This window comes from Chironomus tepperi, unplaced genomic scaffold, assembly GCF_022539635.2.
Source record: "Chironomus tepperi strain 1889 unplaced genomic scaffold, CSIRO-AGI_Ctep_v1 contig_430, whole genome shotgun sequence".
NCBI classification, from domain to species: Eukaryota; Metazoa; Arthropoda; class Insecta; order Diptera; family Chironomidae; genus Chironomus; species Chironomus tepperi.
Window position 1 is genome coordinate 273351 of NW_027226552.1, and position 22037 is coordinate 295387.

The window sequence follows — 22037 nt, forward strand, 5'->3', positions numbered from 1 at the left end:
CAGTTCATTAGTAGAGAGCTCTATCCCGAGAACAAAATGTACTGATTCCTTGGATTACATACATTTTAATAATGCGACTGCAAAACCTCTTCATTTATAGTGATCCAAAAGTTGGTTAAGAAAATGCTCGAAGCTAATTGTTATGCAGACTACTACTGTCTATCAACAGCCTCCTGATTCTCTCTTTTAGACATCAAATCATTGAACTTGTGGTATCTGACATTGAATTTGTATAAAAAATATTCCAATGGTTTGCTTCTGAGTAGCTTCGCGTCATACCTTTAATACGGTGACGTAACGGTTCTCTAGCTAACTTGTTGTGCTGTTCGGCTCTTTGTAATCTTCTACAAATTCCACAATCCCAAAATAATTGTCATTTTCTAAAATATTATTTAAAAAAATTTATTTTTTAATTTATAACACGAGGCTTATTTTCTCCAAAATAATCGGCTTTTCAGCACGAAGAATTTTCAATTTTCACAAATATTACAACAGAAGATGCGCTGCTGTTATTGCTATAAAGAACGTGATAATCTGTTTTCGCTGTTAATATCCGATTAAGTATCTTAAATTTGATTCTTAAAATACATTTTAAACATTCTTTAAAATACGAATGTAGAACAGCAAGGAACAACTTTTGACAATTCTTTAAATTTTCACTTTAATTCCTGCAAATTTGTCACAAATTTCATCACAATCCTCTCATCGTTGTAATCCAAATTGAAACTCAACATTTGACATTTTGACAATAATTTTTCCCACATCTCCTCCCTGCTGCAACCCTCTAGCAATATTCACATATCGAATTATCGATAAGCATTTTAGAAATAAGGTGAAAATTACCACAAAAAAAGAAGGAAAATGAATCTATTTTGAAGAGTTAATAAAATTTTATGACAGACATTTAGCTTAATTTTTTTCATGTAAACCGAACATCACATTTAGTCACTTCCTCTTCTTCTTTTTACTGTAATCGGGAATACATTTATGTCAATATCATTCCCAACTATAGCTTGTAAAGTGATAGTTTATGTAACTCTTAATGGTTTTGAATTGCATTTTATTTTGGTATGGAATCAACAATTGAAGTCATCAGCACTTTTTTTTCCTATTTCATATTCAATTTCCTTTCGGGAATTTCCTGATGTCGTTCTGACACTGAAGTTCAAAAGTGGACATGGTAATTTACGGCTTTAATGGCATTGTTACTGATGTTAATGGTCTTTTTTATGGATATTGTTGTTGATTAGAGATAGTTGGTGGGCCTTTTGAGGTGACATGAATTTTTTGGGAATTTTTAAGACTTTGTCGGTATGGACAGGATTTTCTAGACTGCTGATGGAATCTTACTATGACCATTACCAATAATATGTCCAAATGCAATTAAATTCTATAAAAATTTATTAAATATTCACAATTATTGACCTTAATATTACTATAAACTTAAACCCGAACAGCACAGAGTGTTCGCTAAGGAACTGAAAGGGATATAGGTTCACCAAATTGTGCTGCTCAGGTGTATCTTCTTCAAAAACTCATTTAAAAGCTAATTCATCAATTAATTTACATTATAATTTTTTGTGACGATACCTTGTTAAGTCAAAACTGTTCCAGATCATTTTAAGAGCTCTGTCTTTCATCTATTATGTCTAATACAAACTGAATAAATATTGATCAGCATACAAAGCGCTTCACATGATACAATAATAATTATATCCAAAAAACATATTTTTTCCACCCACCAGCACACTGTTTTTTGTCCTTGTAAATATTTTTCTATTGCCTTTAAAAAGCTGCGTAAAGAAAAACTTTCCTTCCATTTAGAGGCTGTGTCGGTCGATTATTTCGCAGAATTTTATTACCATCTGAATCTTGAATTTCTCTTATTTGTCTCATATCGGATTCGAGGACTAGATTTGGTGATGCTAGAATGACCCATGTTACAGCTTCCGCTAAAATGAATGAGAAATGGTCCATTTCTAATTTACACTTTAGCTTAACATCCTACTTACAACAAACAGGTGTCGTCAAACTTCCTTTGTAAGACACTACTCGCGGCACTGACATCAAATGCACTACATCATAATAAGAAAATACTTTTCCTGGGTCTTCCTCATAATACTCAGTGTTTGGTTCAATGATATTCTTAATCATCGGCATAAATGGCAGACTTTGTAAATACTGTGTATAAGTTGAGAGATAAAGTATCCCGAGGACAGCTAGTCCATCAGATTTATCTGTTGAATTTTCTAGAGTTCCATATTTCTCATTAAAATGCACCATGTGAATCTCTAAAGCACATGATTTAGAATTCAGCACAAATTGATGCTCACAAGGTGTGTGATAGTGGAAACTAGCGAAAATGTAGACTTCCTTGCCAAGTGGACCGCCAGTAATTTTTGGCTTAGTGTCGTTTGCGAATCTAAAGGACACAGTAACTCCATGTCCATTATTAATTAAATGAACTTTCTCTGGTCTAATTTGATAAGCACCAGACATGACAATAGTCGGTCTGACTACTTTTTTCTCATATTTTGCTTGGTCATAAGCTATTGGACTCTGTTTCATTCCAGTCGAGCATAATTCAGGCCAATTTGATGGCCCATCTTCATGCCTGTCATTATATGAAAAATGATAGTGAGGCTTATCTCCTTGTACTGGTGCCGGTGTTGTGTCTACTTCAAGTTCAGCATCATCTTCGACTGGCAACGGCATCGAATTTGTAAGTTTAATTGTTAACAAAATAAGGAGGAACATTTTATTCATTACTTTAAGATCCATCTCTGTTATAATACTGAATAGTTTGAAATGTGAAGATATTGATAAGCAGAATATAAGATAATGTACGTGAGTATTTGGATATATCAACAGCTATTTGCCATTCATATAGAATAAACAGGAACAAGTGTTTCCGATGACGAATGTTTTTAATATTTCATAATAAAAGTTGTAATCAATACAGTTTATTGAGTTTATTAAGTCTCAGTTAATAGCTTGACAAACTTGTAAGTGCGTAAATTTCTCTGATTAAGTCAATAAAATCATAATAATTATAAGCAGTGCGTCTATAAACTTAACAAGTTAATTATATGTTAGCTAATTCCAAACCCATTTAACATCATTGTACATGTGAGTAATTCTGTCATTTAATGGCTGTATTGGACGATTATTTCGCTTAAGTCGCTCTCCGTGGCTGTCGTGTATGCGATAAAATTGCTCCAGCTTTGAACATGAAACCGGGAATAAGTTGTCAACCACAATCCAAATGACTGTTTCAGCTGGAAATGAGGAACATATGCATATTAGTGATATTTGAATTAAGTGCGAAATTCGCAAAAATTAAGCTTTGCTGTCCTGAGTAACAAAGAACTGAAAATACTCCTTTTAGCTGTTAAAATGAGCTAAATTAATGGCTCGATCATGGTTTTTCCAAGTTCCTGCCATACGACCTTCAAAATGTCAGGAAATCCCCTTTTAAGCAACTGTCAAGTGCTTCTCGAGCACGAAATTTGCCAATTTAATTCTTTCAACGTAAATTCCCTAAATAAAATTTTAATAAATACTTACTACACTCAGGCGTAGTCAATCCTCCATTATAAGACACAAATAATGGAAATTCCGTAAATCCAAGTGCATCAGCATACGTAAACACGTTTTTCCGCTCAGTATAATCAGTATTTGGTTGATAAACGTGTTGTAACATTTTCAGGTACGGAAATTTAATCGATGCAATATTGTTGTTTTCTTCATACATCAATCCTACAACAGCCAGTCCATCCAGTTTATTTGTGGCTTCCTCAACTGATCCGTATTTTGCATTATAATGCACGAAATGAAGTTCAAGTTTGCAGTTATTTTTATGTTTTTGAGGTAAATGCTCGCATGGATAATGAAAGTGAAAGCTGGCAAAGTTGTATACTTCTTTATTCAATGGACCTCCAGTAATTTGCGGAATAGCATTGTCTCGAAAGACAAAAGAGTATGTAGCACCATGTCCATTATTAATCACATGAACTTCAGTCGGTAAAACATTGTAGGCACCTTTCATTACCAGTGGATCTCTATCTAATGCACTAACTGCAGCAACTTGATCATAAACAATTGGACTCTGTCTATATCCAAAATTACAATCACCAGGCCAATATGATGGACCATTCGGACTATCCTCATCATATGTAAATTCAAGATATGGTCGTGACTCATCTGTAATCACTCGCTGATCTAAGCGATAATGAAGTTCACCATAATGACTAAATCTACTTGAGACATTCTGTGCATTAATCACAGTGAACGACACAATTAGATAAGTGAGAGCTAAACTTTTTGCGACCGATTGAATCATTTTCACGCGAAATACTGAAATTACTTAATGTTTTTATATGCTGGTTGTTGCTGACATTTTCACTGATGCTTTAATTCTCAAGCAATAATCGATTATGAATAATTTACGCTCAACTTAGTCAAGGCAGTGGGAGGATGAAGTAATTGGATGACTAGATGACTTTTGGAGGGATAATGGTAAATGGCAAGTGATAGAGTCAGCTTTTGGTGTAGTTAAGGTGGATCACAATTGGTATGGACGTCAAGCCACCTGAATATCATAAGTCGGTTAAACTTCGAAATACCACAAGTCTTTAAATCGAATTCGGCCTCTAATCAAAACACGCTGGCCTGGAGCTGACCATTTTAAATGCTGCCTAATCCATTGTTCCCTGATTAAGCTAGGCATCTATCTGCCAAGTCTGATTTTCATATTTGCACATAGTCATCACATGAAATCGACTTAAAGATCTAATTACCATAAAACACAGCTTTATGTAACGATCACTTGAATATGCAACGAATCAGTATAAATGCTCAGAGAGAAGAGACTAATTTAAGAAGGGAAACCCCAGACATGGTTTGTGATGATTTGAGATTTTTTCATTTATGTATAAGATATAGTCTTGATCTTATCGATCGATTTTAGCAAAAATTAACAAAAAGTGTGATTAATTAGTACGATACGTATCAAATGTGTGAAATTCAAATTGCATAACCAACTGGGGTAATAAAGTATGAATCATAATTGGCTCTAAAAAGCTCTAATTAAATATACCCAAAAATAGATTTATTGATTATTCTTAGAATTCATCATAAAGGTAAACTTTTCTTCCATTTATTGGTTGTACTGGACGATTATTTCTCTTGATCCTGAATCCATCATGGTCACGTACTTGCTGCAGCTTGTCCATATCATATTGCGCAACAAGGAATAGCTGATCTACAACAATCCATGTGACTGTCTCACCTTTGAATGGAATTTATGAAATTATATAACATTTAAGTATGTATCAAAATAAATCAAGACTTACTGCATGCTGGTGTCGTCAAGGACCCCTTATAAGAGATAAACTTGGGAAAAGACGTAAATCCCATTGCATCAGCATAGCTGAATATAAGTTTCCTTTCTGTATAGTCAGTGTCTGGTTCATATACATGATGTAGCATTGGCAGGAACGGAAGCCATTGTGAGCTTCCCCACTGAATTTCCTCAAACAACACAGCAACAACTGCAAGTCCATCAGGCTGATTTGTTGCATTTTGAATTGTTAAATATTTTGAGTTAAAATGAACGAAATGAAGCTCAAGAATGCATCTGTCCTTGTATTTGACTGCTAAATGCTCACATGGATAATGGAAGTGAAAACTTGCAAAATTGTAAACCTCGTCATGAAGTGGACCTCCTGTAATTTGTGGCACTTCATCATCTTTATACACGAATGAGAATGCAGCACTGTGTCCACTATTTATAGCATGAACTTCCTTTGGAAATGCGTCATAAGCACCAATCATCCTCAAACTTTCAATTTCATTTTTTATTATTGGTTCAACTAAGTCAAAAGCAATTGGACTTTGACGATGTCCTGTATTGCAAGTTCCAGGCCATTTTGATGGACCGTCTAAAGTCCATTCTTCGTAACTAAAATGAAGGAATGGCTTTGTTTCACTTGTGAGATTTCGATGGTCTTTTTGGTAATGCAGCTCTACATGTCTTTCAAATGGTTTGGATTTAATTTCATTTATTGATAAGAGCAGAAAAATTGAAACTATAACTTGATACTTCATATTCTTCACTTCTTTAAAATAAGGAACCAACCACTAATCTCAGCTGACAAAAATATACTATTTAAAACCACGCATTAGATTTCTATTTTTATACCTTATATCGTAGACTTTTACATTTTTAAAAGATGTTAATTACTATGCTATATTTTGAAATAACCGTAAAATATTGGCCATCCCAAATATATGTATCTCGTTTTACTAGAGCTGTAGTGTCCCGTCAGAAGCACGGTGCAGAAAAGACTGTAAAATTGAGCTGCAAGTCGAAAAATTGAAGTCGACTTCGAGCTCTGGCTTTAAGTTAGAGTAACATCGACCCAAGGCCAAATATTAGGTCGATTGTACCACATATGCTTTCCAGAACAACCTGCTTCTGAATTCCAATGACCTAAATTGCCAAATAACAACCTTATAACTCATAAAACATCATATTCAGTCCCAACAATCAGCATTCAGTAGAGATATAGTCAAATTAATCTTTCTTAGTCACTTAATCGTCACAAGTGAGATTTGTTTAAACAATTATTGTTTCTTCTTAGTTTCCAATTCGCAAAATATAAACTGCTAAATCATTTGTAGTTAACTATTAGTAAACTGGTCAGTTTTAATATTACTTGTGAGGTATACTTGGGTTATACTTACATATTTTAATTTTTTTTAATTCGTGTTTAATATTTTTTAATTAAGTGTCACTAATTAAGGGGACATTCAGAAGTTACGTGATGCTTAGCGGGGAAGGGGGGCTTACAATTGAGCTATAGAGTCTTAATTTTTGGTTTATGATAGAGTGCGGTCCGGCGGGGGAAGTGCTCCCTCCTTAAAATATGGTATTCTTACCATTACGTAATTTATGAACGTTCCTAAATGCAAAGTAACAGTCGATGACGATTAATCAGTCGTGCTTCTTTGGACAGTACTTTTCAAGTTCACCTATATAAATAATTAGTGAAATTGTGTAATGAAGACCTTCATTGTAATTTTCTTCATGCTAGATACTCCACTGTTTAGCAACAAATTAACTGTGTAATTGAGTTTTACAATGAACATGTGTAAATGTACATATTTGACATCAGTAGTCAAAAGATAATCACGTGGAGAAACTTCATAAAAACTTTAAATATGTGTCAGAAATTTAATAAATATTTGATCATCCTGGATAGCACAAATTGGTTAATTGATCCAAAAACTGGCCCAGACCGGTGTGAATTGGATAAAGTGACAGATTTGAATCGAATCCAAATTTCTACAAAGTGAGAGTCACGACGAGTTGGGGTTGAATTTTAGATCGATTAACCGACTTGTGCTATTCCAGGAAACATCAAGTTAAAGGTCAAAGAATCTTAATAATTCAATATTTAGGTAGTTTTATTAATTGAAGATCTAACTGACTCATGTGAAACTATAAAATTATCTTAAGGGGATGAGCTTCCTCTACAAGTCATTATAAATATGAATTTTTCTCCCATTTATAGGCTGTATTGGTCTATTATTTCTCTTAATTCTCAATCCTTCATGATCTCGGACTTTGTAAAACTTATTCATATCATGTTCCGAAATCAAGAACAAATGATCTACGACAATCCAGGTTACTGACTCAGCTGGAATAAAACAAAAAATGAAGACAAATAGGCTTGCCACAAAAAATTCTGCTTACCGCATCCTGGAGTAGTCAATGACCCCTTATACGAAACAACCTTAGGAACTGCCCAAAAACCCAAAGCATCAGCATATGAGAATACATGCTTAGTCTCAGTATAATCACTATCAGGCTCATAAACATGATGTAGCATATTCAAAAATGGAAGTGATCTTAGTGGATGTCCCCATTCAGTCTCTTCAAATAATAAACCAATCACAGCCAATCCATCAGGTTTGTCAATAGCATTTTCTAATGTTACATATTTTGAGTTGTAATGAACAAAGTGAAGTTCAAGGTTGCATCTGTTTTTGTATTTTAGTGCTCGATGCTCACATGGATAGTGGAAGTGAAAGCTGGCAAAATTATAAATGTCATCGTGTAGCGGACCTCCTGTGATCTGTGGCACTGCATTGTCTTCATACACAAAAGAGAATGTCTCACCATGTCCACTATTAATTACATGAACTTCCTTTGGTAATGTTTTATAAGCACCGATAAGTTTTAATGGATGTTGATGACTTGCATGAATTGGATGAACTGAATCATAGGCAATTGGACTCTGCAAATGTCCTGAATTGCAGTAACTTGGCCAATGTGATGGACCATCTTCATTTTTGTCCTCGTAGGTGAAATGTAGGAACGGCTTGCTTTCGTTTGTGATCACTCGATGATGCTTTCGGTAATGCAATTCAGCATGATTATGGAATCCACATGATCTTGACGATACAGTGTCTATGATGAGGAATATTAAAATTGACGATAGAAACATCATTTGCAGGACCTCGCTATTCAATGCCAATTCAAGTACTGAAATGAAAATTTGAGTTCATTAGATATGTATTGGATATTAAGTAAATGACAGAAATATTTGTCATCTCAGGTGCTTTACCCTACTCAATAAGTAAATGATAAGTTTGTAATTTTCATACGATCACTAAAAATGATGCTGAATTGATGATTAATCACAATGGAATTTTCAATTTAAAAATCATTAAATACTTAAATAGCACTAATGAACGAAACAGCCAGAACAGTACTGATTATATTAATGCAATAATTCGCTTTGACATTCCCAAGAAGCCGGAAGATTAAATAATCATTTTTTGAAGTACAAATTGTGTCATAATTAAGCTACATCTTATCAAATTTGAGGGTTCATGACAAGATCATTGGGGTCATCGGCTGAAATTTATATTTATATTTGGTTAGGGTATGCGATGGGATGAATGAATTTGAAAATATTCTAGACTGATTTGTATAAGATTTCTTGAGACCGAGACTGAGACACTGAGACACTGAGACACTGTGGCACTGTGGCACTGAGACACTGAGACACTAAGACACTGAGACATTAATTAAGATCAAAGAATCTTCTAATATTTAGGGTCCCAGTCTCAGCCTGGGGTTTAGTCTAGAAAAAACTTATTATAAAATCCAGCACAGCAAATGAATGTTGAACAATCCATGTCATAACCTTCCAATATGTTCCTCATTAGCCAACTATTGTCATCCAGCATCAATTCACCTCCAAAAAAAATCATCTTCAACATCTTCTTCTTCATATCCATCATCAATCTGTTGACATTTTCATCCCCTTTTGTGATCACAAAACTTAATAATAAAAGTAGCAGCAAGACAATAACAAAATACATCATTAATCGTGTTATTAATGTAAATAATAAATTTTCATAAAAACAATATTACGACTTGAATAGAAAAAGAGTCGTTAAATGTCATAAATTTCAAGTTAAAATTCAAATTTTCTTCCACATCATTACAGATTAATATTTATGGAATTGATGAAAAATCGCGCGCGCATTTGCTCAATATTTTTGTAGTTAGTCCTTTGTGTGGATTTTGTCAGAATTCAAGTTTAAAATGAAGTTTGAAAAATTTAAAAAAATTTGAAAAATTTAAAAAAATTGGAAAAATTTGAAATTTTTCAAAAAAAAGGAACCAATTCTGACAATTTCAACCCAAGGGACATTATGAATTGACTCAAAAAAAGTAGCAATAAGTTGGTCATTAATCATGTTTCACTATATAAACATTTTATTTGCTCAACAACGACACAATTGCACCAAACAGCAACATTAAAGTTTTCTCCCCTTAACATACTTTCCTCTACATCCATCCTCTGAATGAGAAAGTAATTTATCCATTGATGTATCGTCGATAGAATAAAACATAAATCTTAATTAGACAGCAAGTGATTAACTCGATTAGTGGAAGTATCTTATTATCATCCATGAATATGTGCATGCATTTGGATGTGCGAGCACTTTTTGGTTGAAATAGGCGAGGCCATTTGTGACATTGATTCACATTGAGAACTGTTGATTTTGTGTTCTGGTGCTGTTGCTATTTAGGATTAAATTAAAATTAAATGCTTTTGCATTTTTTGGGAGTTTTTGCTGAATTTTGAGTGAGTTTGGGGTGGTCTTGAGAGCAGTTTGGGTTGGAAGACATTAGGAAGGTGTATATTGACATCAAACTCTACTTTAAGGTGATTCCTAGAGTTTCCAAGCTTACAACCCGAACAGTATAGCGTGTTCGTTGGGTCACCGTATTATGGGTAAGATGCGCGGTTGCCCTGGCTGCTTATTACGTCACAAAACTTATAAGATACCGTAGAGCATTTTTTCAATGTTGTGACCGTTGAATACCGGTAGAGTACATGCACCCCAACAAAACATCAACCAAACTGCGTTCCTGTCCACAAAAACCCCACCCAACCCAACATTCATCTTCTATTCCTTCCTTTTTTGATGAATTTGTTTTAATTAGTGAACACAACTTCGTTTAGAAGTTTCCGTCATCGTCCTTTCTCAAGTGAATCGAGTGCCCCTCAACATGATAATCTCATCCAGGCTTCCTTTTGTGACATTCTTAATTCTCTCCTATGGTCGGTCGCCTTCATTTAAATTATACTTTTTTTTGCCGATGTCTCATTTTTTCTAATTATTTTTCGATTAAGAACTTTTTTTTTGTGTGTGCCTTGTTTGGGTATGGCGCGGTCTTTGTCGTTAATCTTCTCAAACTTCAAATGCATTATATTTGGGACCTGACAATTTTTTTTTTAGATTGAATATTTAAAGGAGATTAAGGCACTTCATCAAATATTTTTTTTTGCTGTGAATCTTCAATTTTTTTTCATTACTTTCCAATTTAATGAATAGAAATGTTTGTGGCGATTACTCGAATATGACAGATTTTTTTTGTGTCGATGTCGTTGTCAAGGAGTGCTGTATGCACGATTACCGTCTCAAATTGCGATAAACGGTTGAAATTAAAAAATGTTATGAGGGACAGGATTTTATGCTGTTACAATTGTGTAGTAGGATATTTAAAAATGCACAAAAAAATTTTGAAATGAGAAAAAAATGTGAGTGGATTAAATTTCTGTTATTGAAGTTAAATTTTGGGCTGTTGGGTCGGCTGGTGAGAATGGGAGGATTTAAGTTTCATATCCCATAAAAATTCAATTTTCACAATTTTCGATTTCAAAAAATCATAAAAAATTGAACTGTAAAAAATTATTTGAATTTTTACATGCACAAAAGATCCTAAAAATTGAAAAATTCACAAAATTCACAAAAATGACAAAAAAGTTCCCTCCAAAATTACAGTTCATTCTCACACATAATTCCACGCATCAGCTTCACATCATCATCATCATTACGGATCATAATTCACGTGTGTGTATCCTAAACTAAGGATTTAAATGTTGGCAAGTTATCAATTCAAAACTTCTCATAAGACTTACCTTTTAATATTTTTTTCTATTTCACATTTTTTTTTGCTATTCTAGAATAAAATAGAATTTTTTTTACACACATTGTTGGAATTGAAAATATAAAAAGAGGGTTGGGAATGAAAATAATGCAAAAAAATCAGTTTAACCCCTTTTTAAGGGTAAAAAAATATTTTCGGGGATTTCTTTATTTGTTGCAATATGAAAAAAAAAATTGTTTATTGTTATTTACATCCTTAACTTAGTTCTGTTTTTTTTTGGCGAATTTCCCTTTAGGATAAATTTTGTTAGGTTTTTAGATTTTTATTGCATTTGAAAAATATGAAAATTGTAATTTCTTTTTTTTTTTTTTTTAAATAAACTTTTTATTCATAAAATTTTTAACTTAATTATGTACAAAGTTTGGATACATTTTATTTGTATTTAAATTTTTAAAGGATTCTGGCTTATCGCATTCATCACTTAGTTTTTGATTTTATTTTGAAATTGTTTTGCTTTAATTTATGTTGTGGTTTATTCGGTGTTTCGCGACGCAAGACGAGTGCTGAAATTCGCTTGCAACTTTCCGACGTAGTCCTCAATAGAGGGTATTTTTGCTTCAGTATGTAGATCTGATATCCTTTCATATCTTGTTTTGTTGAGAACAATTCTCAAGAATTTGTTTTGTAGTACTTGTAGTTTTTGTAGATGTGTTTTTGCCATCCGTTCAAATGCTGGACAGCCGTATGTGAAGATGGGTCTCACGGCTAGCTTGTAGATGAGAAGTTTGTTTCGAACGTCGAGATGTGAGTTCCTGCTGATGAGGGGATAAAATTGTAATTTCAATAAAGTTTGATTTAAAAAAAATTAAAAATTGTGGTTTTATAATTTTCAATTTTTAAATTATTTTAAACCTTGTAATTTTAATTTTAATTTTGAACAAACTTTTTAAATTTTAAAAAGATCAAAACTTAAATTTATAGTTATTTAAATTTGAATTATCAAGAAAATTGTAAATTCGATTTTTCAAGAAATTTTAAAATTTTGGAATTCAAATTTCAAATAAATTCAAAATTAATAAAAATGTGTCGATTACAAAAAGCATTTCACTCAAAATTCACCTCAAGGAATTCCAATTCCTCATTAAAACCTGAATCTTCAACTTTCTCATAAGAATAACTTTCCAAAAATGGAAGTTCCTTTGTCAACAAAAAAAGGACATTAAACTCATCTTTTACGCTAATCAGACTTTGAATAGACTCGAAAAAAAAACTTATAAAATATGAGACAAAACAAAAATATTTTTTTGTGCATTAAAGAACTTGAATTTCTTTTCAAAACAACCCATTTGAAGATTACTATAAAAAATAAGAATTCCTATTGTAATGCACCGAGTGCTTGAAAATTGGAATTAAAATTCCCATTAGATCTACTTGTGTATCTTGTCATTATTTATGAAACTAATTTACATAAATTTATTCTAAACCTGTGCAATGTTTGCAATCATGAGAACGGAAATTACGCGCCTTTTAAATAGTTTTTTGCTGAATATTTAGAGGTTGGCTATGGGAGTTTTGAAGGGTTTAATGATGAGAGTTGAAGGGTGGTTTGGAAGACATTTGTCATAATTTCTTAAAAATTGACAAAAATGCAAATTTTGAAGAATAATCAAACTTGCATCAATCCAGTGGTGGACAATCTTTTGTTTTCCGCGGAACTTCTTGACTGAAACTGCATACGATTCATGTCATTTAGCAGAAATAGTATCGACACACCAGTGAACCACGAAACACAGGTTATCCACCACTGCATTAATCCATTACTAATGTCAACCCAATCTGTCACATCCACAGACTCACATCACGATTACCTTCTAAAAATATTCAAATTTTCCAATCAATTTCCATTCCATGTCTGCCTTTTTGATCCTCAAAGAGCGAATAACCCACTCACTTACTCACAAGAATTTAATATACTCAATATGTAAAAGGAAAAGTCTGATTAATGATGTTTTACTATTTCTCATCATCCTTACCGTATTGCGCGTATCATTACTCTTCCATCGTTCTCATTCAAAGAGGATTCAGCTTGCGAAAAAAATAAGTCAACGACAAAGGAGAAAAGATGCTTTATATCCTTTTTCTTTTGGATCGAGTCGCATTAACGGATGATGTCATTTTTCATCATATATACATCACTGAAGTCATTTCATATACCTGATCTGATTTTTCGTTCTTTTTTTTGTCTGTGTCTATTCAGACTTTAAAGATTGAGAACGAAAAAAAAAAATGAAATTTTTCTTCTTTGATCCTTCAGTGTGCAATATGAGAGTTTTGGGATCATGAATTTTGGGGTTGTGAGTAGTTTGAGATGCATATTGAGTCGTTATGGCAAAGTGATGACTTGATAAGAGTCAAAGCATTAAGCAATGACTTGAAAATAGTCTAAACATGAAGCGATGACTTGAAAGGAGTCAAAAAATGAAGCAACGACTTGAAAAGAGTCAAAACTTAAAGCAACGACTTAAAAATGGCCAATAAATAAAGCAAGGGCTCGAAAAGAGTCAAGAAATGAAGCGATGACTTGCAAAGCATCAAAATATGAAGCAACGACTCAAAAGACACATCAAAATGCGCTCAAAATCCAAAAAATCCTCCAAATACCTCAACTTAACATTTTATTTAAATAAATGCATAAGATTTTCTCCTTCCATTCCCTCATTGCGATCTTAAATCCCAGACACAAAGGAGCATTGTAAATCAGCAACATCAAGCACTTTAATACCTCGTCGATGTTCATTCATTTGTCTAACAAAAAAATTTAAATAGAAATATTTTTTCAATCATCACATTACAAACGCGAGAAATTGATTTATTTACCCTCGTGATAGAATCTGAAAAAATTTTATTGAAAAAAAACTTATGGATAGAGCATGCAACAATGATTTGATTGTCATCTGATAATACAAATGTATACAATGCATAATGTGATAGAATAATGCATAATTTCTCGTCAATTTAAAGTGTGTGTATGTGATGAAATCATTAATAAGTCGATTGACGTGTGAATTGGAAATTTGAGAAGATTCATGACTTTTGGCTGTTGATTTAAGGATGAGAAGGAATGGGAAGGTTTGAAGATATGAGTAATTTTTTGGAGACTATTGCTGATTTTTTTTATTTAAAGTGATGCTTCATTTTAAAGTTTTGATTTGTTTAAAAACATTGATTTGTCGCTAAAGCATTGATTCTTTAGGAAAGCGTTGATTCATTATTAAAGCATTGATTTATTATTAAAGCATTGATTTGTGACTGAAGTGTTGCTTTGCTACCAAAATGCTGATTTGTTCCTAAAGCGCTGATTTGTCACTAAAGCGTTGATTTGCCACTAAACAGTAAATTCATTAGTAAAGTACTGATTCATTATTGAATCGTTTCAATATTAGAAAAGCCAAGCTTCATTTTGGTAAATGAACTGAAACGTCGCTTCAGCCAAACTCTAATTCATCATTTCCATCAGCATGTCATATTTGTAAATAAAAACCAATTGATTTCCAATCCATCCAATAATTCCTTTTTAATAATTCACAGAAAAAAAATTCATTCTTCATTCATAAAAAATTCAGCCAAAAAAAAATCACAAAAGCAAATCAGCTTATGAAATGATTGATGAATAATTTATAAAAATAAAATATAAAACACAAGGCTCAACACGAAACAAAAGTATGCTAATCATATTTACGCATCTAACGGGATTTAAACACCCGTCAATATTTCCGTCTCATATGCCGGATTTGTAGCTGTACATTGAGTGAATAATAACAACTTCGCAATTACAAATCTCATATTTCAAACATCAAAAAAAAGAGAGTATAAAGGAAGATGATGGAGATCATCATAATCATTTGTTCCTTTTGTCTAATTTTGTGGCCCTAAATTACAGCGCATCTATTCATAATCACACTTCAATCGTCTTGTTAGATGTACTTTGAGGTACATAACATATCCAAAATGTCTTGAGTTTCCCGTTGCGTTCCTCAATACGCGACTTGTAAGCAATAAAAGAAATTTCTCTTTCCTGTAAGAATTTTTTGATTGCTTCTCATGTTCCCATTTTGATTCAAATTAGAATTACTCGAATTATTATTAAAAAAAAGTCGTAACCCCTCATGTTAACTGTGAAGCTGAATGAATGGAAGGTATGACAATCGCACAGTACACACTTTTGTGATTTGAATTTTATTTTTATATATTTTTCGTGAATTTTATTAAAAAAAATTGTGTGCCTCGCTATGAAGAGAAATTAATTACGCGTTCTTCAATATTATTCAATTGTGAATAAAGCAGCGGGTGTCTTAGGAAGCAATAAATTTTTTAGAACAACTTAGTTCTTTCAGATCCAGTCAAGTTGAAATTTCTGGCGATAATTTTCTGACTTGAATAATTTTTTTAAATTTTATTTTGACTGTTTTAATGCTGTGAATTTTAATTTTAAAAGGCTATATAGTACTGTAATTATGATAGGGGTTTTAATGTGTGTATTTGAGAATGTTGTGTCTTATCAGGTCCTGATGAGGGATACCTAAGAGCATTGGTGGGGAATCTGTGTGCAGCGGCTCAATTGTGTGTCACGTCACGATAGTTTGTCGAGTCATGATAGGTTGTCTCATCGATTTCTGTCGAGGCTCGACTGCTATAGCGTCTAAATGGAGCTAATATGGCTAACTCTTGAAAAATATGCCATTTTTTTAAATTATTGTTCAATTTTCTTCAATAATTATTGAGAAATTCCATATATTTTGCAATATATTACAATTATTACTCAAAACATCCATACACAGCCAATACTCATCCCTATACCTCTACACACACCAATTATAACTCAAAATACTCCTCAAAAATTGATTTCATGACAAGTCACAATTAAGAATAAGAAAAATATTTCACCCTAACTTGACACTAAAAATAACCAACTACACACCTAGTAAATTTCATCACAAAACTCGTTCATATCAATCTCATTTACAGCTCATTAATCGCTCATTTGTCACATAATTTTTTAAAGCTGAAACTGGATTTTGCCATTATTGTGAGACGACTGACTAGCATGGGAAAGTTTTTTTTACAGTCAACAATTGAAAAATGATCATTTATTAATCAAATATGCTAGTTGAACGACATAAGCCAACCGACAAAAGAAGGTATTTAATTTTTGAGGTGTCTCATGTTCAACAATAAGGGTGGGATATGCTAATCATCACTTTTGTCATCGTCAACGTTTTTAGTCTTTTTTTTACGTTGGCAGTTTTGTGTCAATAAGAGCAACAGTGTTGCTGGGGGGTTGGGACTGCTGGATGAATTTTTTCAATTTTTAACAAATTTTTCAATTTTATTCTAGTTTCATCAATTCCAACTTAAGCTTTGATTCCTCAATTTTTGAAAATCCGACCCAGTCCCCACCCCTCGGCCACTTTCACTAAAAGATTAATGAACTTTTTATTCCTCTGTAATTATTTTGTCATATTATTAAGAATTTTTTATGGCTCTTTGGTTTATTGTGTACTCAACATACTCATTAGCTGCTCCTTTAATTCATTCAATAAATACTTTATGTTGCTGTCCATAAAAACTGGAAATGGGAGTGAGGATGAGCTGTAGTATTGGCCTTTTTCCAGTTTATATGAAAACCAGCTTGATAATCATGCAATCTCCAGGGGTCATTAAAAATCCCTGTCAGTTTTTTTGTTTGCCCTTTTACCTAAACAAGAACTTCATGCAGACACTCAATTGAATGTTCTACATGAGGACGGTAATAAAAACTAAACTAAATGTCCATTTAGTGAATAGTTATAAAAAGGACATTAAAATGATAATTATCGTTTGTTAATTGATTGTATGGGGATATTAATGGGACTCTGTGTCATCTGACTAACTTTTTTGTGATTTTTTCTGATGAATTGATCAGTTATTGAGGATTAAAGCATAACAATATCCAAAAACTAGCATTTTCCATCAATATTATCAATAATAATCACAATAATACATCCATAAAACATAAATTTTACTCCTTTTTCCTATGTCCTCTCCAAAAAAAAATCTCGTTATTTATTTCTAATAGCTTTTTTATTTATAAGATTAGAACATTATGAGTAAAAGTTCAATTTAATGTCCATTATACATAATTTTTAAAATAAATGTCTCTATAGGGTTCACTAATGTCATAAAATTGTTCTACAAAAGTTCGACAATGTATGCGAAAAGGGAAAAATAAGAGTTAGTGGATTTCGGCTAAGTAAGTGAGTGCATGGAGAATGCGAGAGTCCATTTATCTCATAGGAAATATCGTTATTTATATTTTTCATAAATATACATTTTATGGAGTTGAATTGACTATTTTTTTGGATGTGGAAGTAAGGATGATGATACTGGGGGATGATGCTTTGATTTTGAGTCGACGCTTCATTTTTACCGCAAAATTAGTCGCTGCTTCAATTTTGAACTTAAAGTAAGTTTATGCTTCAGTTTTGTACTCAAATTGAGTCACTGCCTCAATTTTGTACTCAAAATAAGTCATTGCTTCAAACTTTGAACTCAAAATAAATCGTTGCTTCAATTTTGAACCTAAAACTTAATTTTTTGTTTTATCTCAATCGCTTTACTAGCCATTTACCTTAGCCATATCTAATCCTTTCAATGCGCACTATTAGAAGCAGTTCCATTCACCATCCTCAACTCTATAGCTCCTCCACTCCTTAAACAATCTCCTTTTATTTTCCAAAATCTCTGCAATGTTTCCAAAGCCCAATAATTTACATCTTTTGAGATGATACATTATTATTACATATATATTGCAAAAAAAGAAGAAGAGGAAGCGACAGTAGAGGGAGAAAAAGCCATAAAGCGACCCCATTAAAAATAAAATATTGAGATCGACATTAAATTATCATAAATATACTGCATACAATGTCTCTATGACTAGGCACAATAAGAAAAAGACATTTACGCATATGGAGACATGCTATCATCAAGTGTTGAGATTTTTATACGATAAAGAAATTAGAATATAGATACTTTATATGCTCAACATGCAAATAATTTACATTTCAGCGATAATAATTCAAAAAATTTAATTTTACATGCTTTCGCAAATTTTTAATGTCTTTTATTGCTTTCTAATGCATTTTATTGCTTTTCGATGATATTTTGCATTAATTGTGTGACTTCATATATCTTGTAATCATTTAAAAAAACGTAAAGCACATAAATCGATGGTTGAATTTATTGGAATATGCGTAACGCAACATTTAACAAATTTTTAAAATTTTTATTGCTATTTGTGGTTACTGTATGTGTTTTATGGCACAAATGTGTGATTTATTTTTGTTTGACGATTAATATAGTTTGTTTTAGATTTATTGAATATTTTTTAATGTAAACAAAAAATTCGATGAACGGTTGCAGAGATTTAGGTTTGATTATTGGGATGGTTAAATTTAGAACAGTTGGATAAACTATGTGATTGCGATAGAAGCAGACGAATTATGATTTTAATGGTGTTTTAGTTCGTATTTCAAGCTTATCATGAACGGGTTTATAAGTCATATACTAGACAGAAGTAAGCATATATTCAAGCGTTTTATGTTCTTACTTAATTCGCTGTAAATATAGATCAATTGTGATCCACAACTTTCCAAGGATGTCATCTAGAACTAGCTCTTTGTCTGGTTATTGCTTGCAAATTTCCGACTCTAAGTGAATCGGCAATCAAGCATCTGAAGCTGAGTAATTTAGGAATAAATTTAGACTCTTTAATTCAGTCTCGAATAAAGCAGGTCTTGAACAGGTCGGGCAATAGATTAAAAATCCGGGACCAGGTCGGGAGGCTCTAGCTTGATGTCGGATTCGATCTGAATCCATCATCATATCAGAATCATGTCAATCTGCGGCCGGTAGCTTCAATAAATTGAATATAGAAACAACAGATCAACATCTGAAGCCAGTTAATCATGTAGACCACAAGATATGTCATTGTTCAATACTTTATCACTAACTAAGCCATTAGTAGACAAACTGTGTTTCGAGAACAGAGTTGTGTCATCCTAAGCCATCTTTACCATTCTAGAGACATCAACTAAAACACAAATTCTAGTCCCCTACTCCTTTTAATATTTACAAATTTCAATTTTTTGTCCACCAGAGAATAATCTTCAAAAATAATCCAAACATCTTTAGCATTTGTTTAATTATTCAACTACACGTCAATCCATTCCTATTCATTCCATTAATCAAAAACATGTTGATGCTATTTACTTTCACTGTAATATCCACAACACAAAAAAATCACTCTAAATAAACAAAGAATCAAGCCATTTTATAAATGTTTTTAATTAAAGCGACAAAAAATTATGCAAAGTTTGTTAGAGTCACAAAAAAAAATCCACGACATACCGTGAAGTGATATCATGGCAATATAAATGTCAAAAGCATAGAAAGTCATCACATTTGTGAATCTTTTTTTCATTTTTCATGTCACACAATTGTTGAGACTTACAAATTAAACACATGTCATAATTTTCTGTATGCTGAATATGTATGTAAATAGAAGTTCAAGCAGTGCCAGTGATCATAAATGAATGGATAAAAAAACAAATAGAAGTCATGTCGAGATACAGTTTTGAGGGTGAATTATGCATAAAATTTCAATCTAGGTCATTCATTCCATCAACTTTCTGACATTTCCTCTTACTGGATGTTTCTCGTTTAATTAATGAAATCGAGATGAAAATGAGATGCGGGTTAGTGCGGTAAATGGAAGTTCTTTTTGTGGTTTATAGTCGCTGATAATGTTTTATCTCAATTTAGTAATCAACAATTATGAGATCATTTCATTTCATTCATCACAACCCCTTTTCATCCACTCATCCATCCCTTTTTTGTGCCATGTTAGATTCTCTCCTGAGAGATAAATTGACTCAACTTTTAAAGCCACTTTTGTAAGTAGTGCGTAGCTATCGGATTTCATAGAGTAAACATTTATGTAAGTAAACAAAGCTAAGCATAAGTTTGGAATGAGACAATTGAAGACAAAGAAAAATGAAATGAAGTCATCATCATTTGATGCCACTTTTTGTGTCATTCATTCATTTATTAAAATGTCAAGAAGAAGATTTTTCAATTTCCTTGTGACGCAGAACATTTTTTGGTATGAAAAGTAAATTAATTTTTTTAATTGATGTCAATTTATATTTTTTAAGGAAATTAAATATGGGGTGTGGATTTTTGGTCTCTTATGACTATCTTTTGATTCTTTTGTATCTTTGTCGATTATGAAATAAAGACTCAAATGGCACTCAGTGCCATTCGATTCTAATTTTGTATGGAGTCGAGTCGATCTGAATTGTCTTTTTCATACAAAATTCGGGCCGAATTCAAGCTCTGTTTTCTTCATTGGCACCACAGATCAATTGTGATCCATGACCTGCCATAAATGCCATCCAAAGCTAGCTCTATCGTTGGCCACTGCTTGATAATTCTTAAATCCTGATATGTCTTTAAATTAGTTGAATTAAGGTTCAAATGAAGCTTCCACAACAATCTACAATGCTAGAAAAATCAGAAGAAAACACTGACCTATTTCATTCTCTAAAATCCATCTAGATTCTAAATTCACCAATTTATATTACAACAGAATTTACTAACAACATCAACTCCCTAGTAACCCCTTTAATTCAGCATACATCCCAAAAAAAAGTAGTCCTAAAAGGCGTTTCGTTGTGAAATTTTGTTTTATTACCGTTAAAAAAATGTAGAAAAAAAATCCCTTAAAGATTCAATAAATGAAGTGTCTTCATCATCCCCATCCCCTTAGTTACTTCACGCACAAAAAATGCCCACATTTACGCACAATTTTTTTTTTTACATGCATACAAATTTTCTTTAATTAAAAAAAAATCTCTTAAACCCTTTTAACTGCTTTCCTTCATTTAGTCGGCGGCATTTCTATGACCAACAAGGGAAATGGAATGCGGATGATTTATATGTGGGATTGAATAATTCTTTTTTTTTTGTTGATGCTGCATAAACACAATATGGACCAATTAATAAGTCACTCCAAATGGAAGGGTTGAATGGGTGGGATGCAGGAAATGAGAACATTTTTTTTTATCAGCAACATGTTTTCTGTTCTGCAACCCCTTAGCCAGTTACTCGGGGCTATAGTCACAAATTATCACAGAAGATTATTAAAATTGGTACGCGTACTTGAGAAAAAAAATCTCATTTTCTTTAATGATCCTGAGATCCGGTGCGTAACTCCTACTTTTTTTTTGGGAAAAGGAGGATGATTGAAATGAGGAATTGGAATCGATTGAGGATGGTTGAGATTTTTTTGGGATTAAAGACATACAACTCTTTTACAAGGAAGAAGTTGAAGCTATATAAGTTGTGTTTTAAATTGCTGCTTAGATCAGCGCATTCTGTATTAACCGGAGCCTTGTTTGACTCCGTCCCACGATGTAACTTGGATTGACGGGCTTCACCGTCAGTAGGTGAGGTTGGTAGA

The 22037-nt window shown here is 32.5% G+C and overlaps 4 protein-coding genes across 5 annotated transcripts; all 4 read right to left on the bottom strand.

Moving 5' to 3' along the window:
- Positions 1-386: 386 nt before the first annotated feature.
- On the bottom strand, positions 387-2802 carry LOC139097745 (carbonic anhydrase 2-like). Of its 2 annotated transcripts, none has more exons than XR_011545089.1 (3): positions 2013-2801; positions 1591-1952; positions 387-1390 (listed from the first exon to the last, which is right to left on the bottom strand). XR_011545089.1 is itself a non-coding variant. In XM_070649699.1 (3 exons), the coding sequence occupies exons 1-2, from the start codon at positions 2779-2781 to the stop codon at positions 1786-1788; spliced, it is 936 nt and encodes a 311-aa protein (XP_070505800.1). In that variant the 5' UTR covers positions 2782-2802; the 3' UTR covers positions 387-1659; positions 1743-1785. The 2 variants fall into 2 exon arrangements, 1 of the variants encoding a protein (XP_070505800.1); XM_070649699.1 differs by having other exon boundaries at positions 387-1659; positions 1743-1952; positions 2013-2802.
- Positions 2803-2947: 145 nt separating this feature from the next.
- LOC139097744 (carbonic anhydrase 1-like) lies at positions 2948-4364 on the bottom strand. The gene is made up of 2 exons (XM_070649698.1): positions 3568-4364; positions 2948-3278 (listed from the first exon to the last, which is right to left on the bottom strand). The coding sequence occupies exons 1-2, from the start codon at positions 4340-4342 to the stop codon at positions 3097-3099; spliced, it is 957 nt and encodes a 318-aa protein (XP_070505799.1). The 5' UTR covers positions 4343-4364; the 3' UTR covers positions 2948-3096.
- Positions 4365-5123: 759 nt separating this feature from the next.
- Positions 5124-7347, bottom strand: LOC139097783 (carbonic anhydrase-like). Its single transcript, XM_070649744.1, has 2 exons — positions 5355-7347; positions 5124-5290 (listed from the first exon to the last, which is right to left on the bottom strand). Exons 1-2 carry the CDS (start codon positions 6106-6108, stop codon positions 5124-5126), a joined length of 921 nt encoding a protein of 306 aa, XP_070505845.1. The 5' UTR covers positions 6109-7347.
- A 105-nt stretch (positions 7348-7452) lies between these two features.
- On the bottom strand, positions 7453-8564 carry LOC139097747 (carbonic anhydrase 1-like). The gene is made up of 2 exons (XM_070649700.1): positions 7760-8564; positions 7453-7703 (listed from the first exon to the last, which is right to left on the bottom strand). Exons 1-2 carry the CDS (start codon positions 8514-8516, stop codon positions 7537-7539), a joined length of 924 nt encoding a protein of 307 aa, XP_070505801.1. The 5' UTR covers positions 8517-8564; the 3' UTR covers positions 7453-7536.
- Between the last annotated feature and the right edge of the window lie 13473 nt (positions 8565-22037).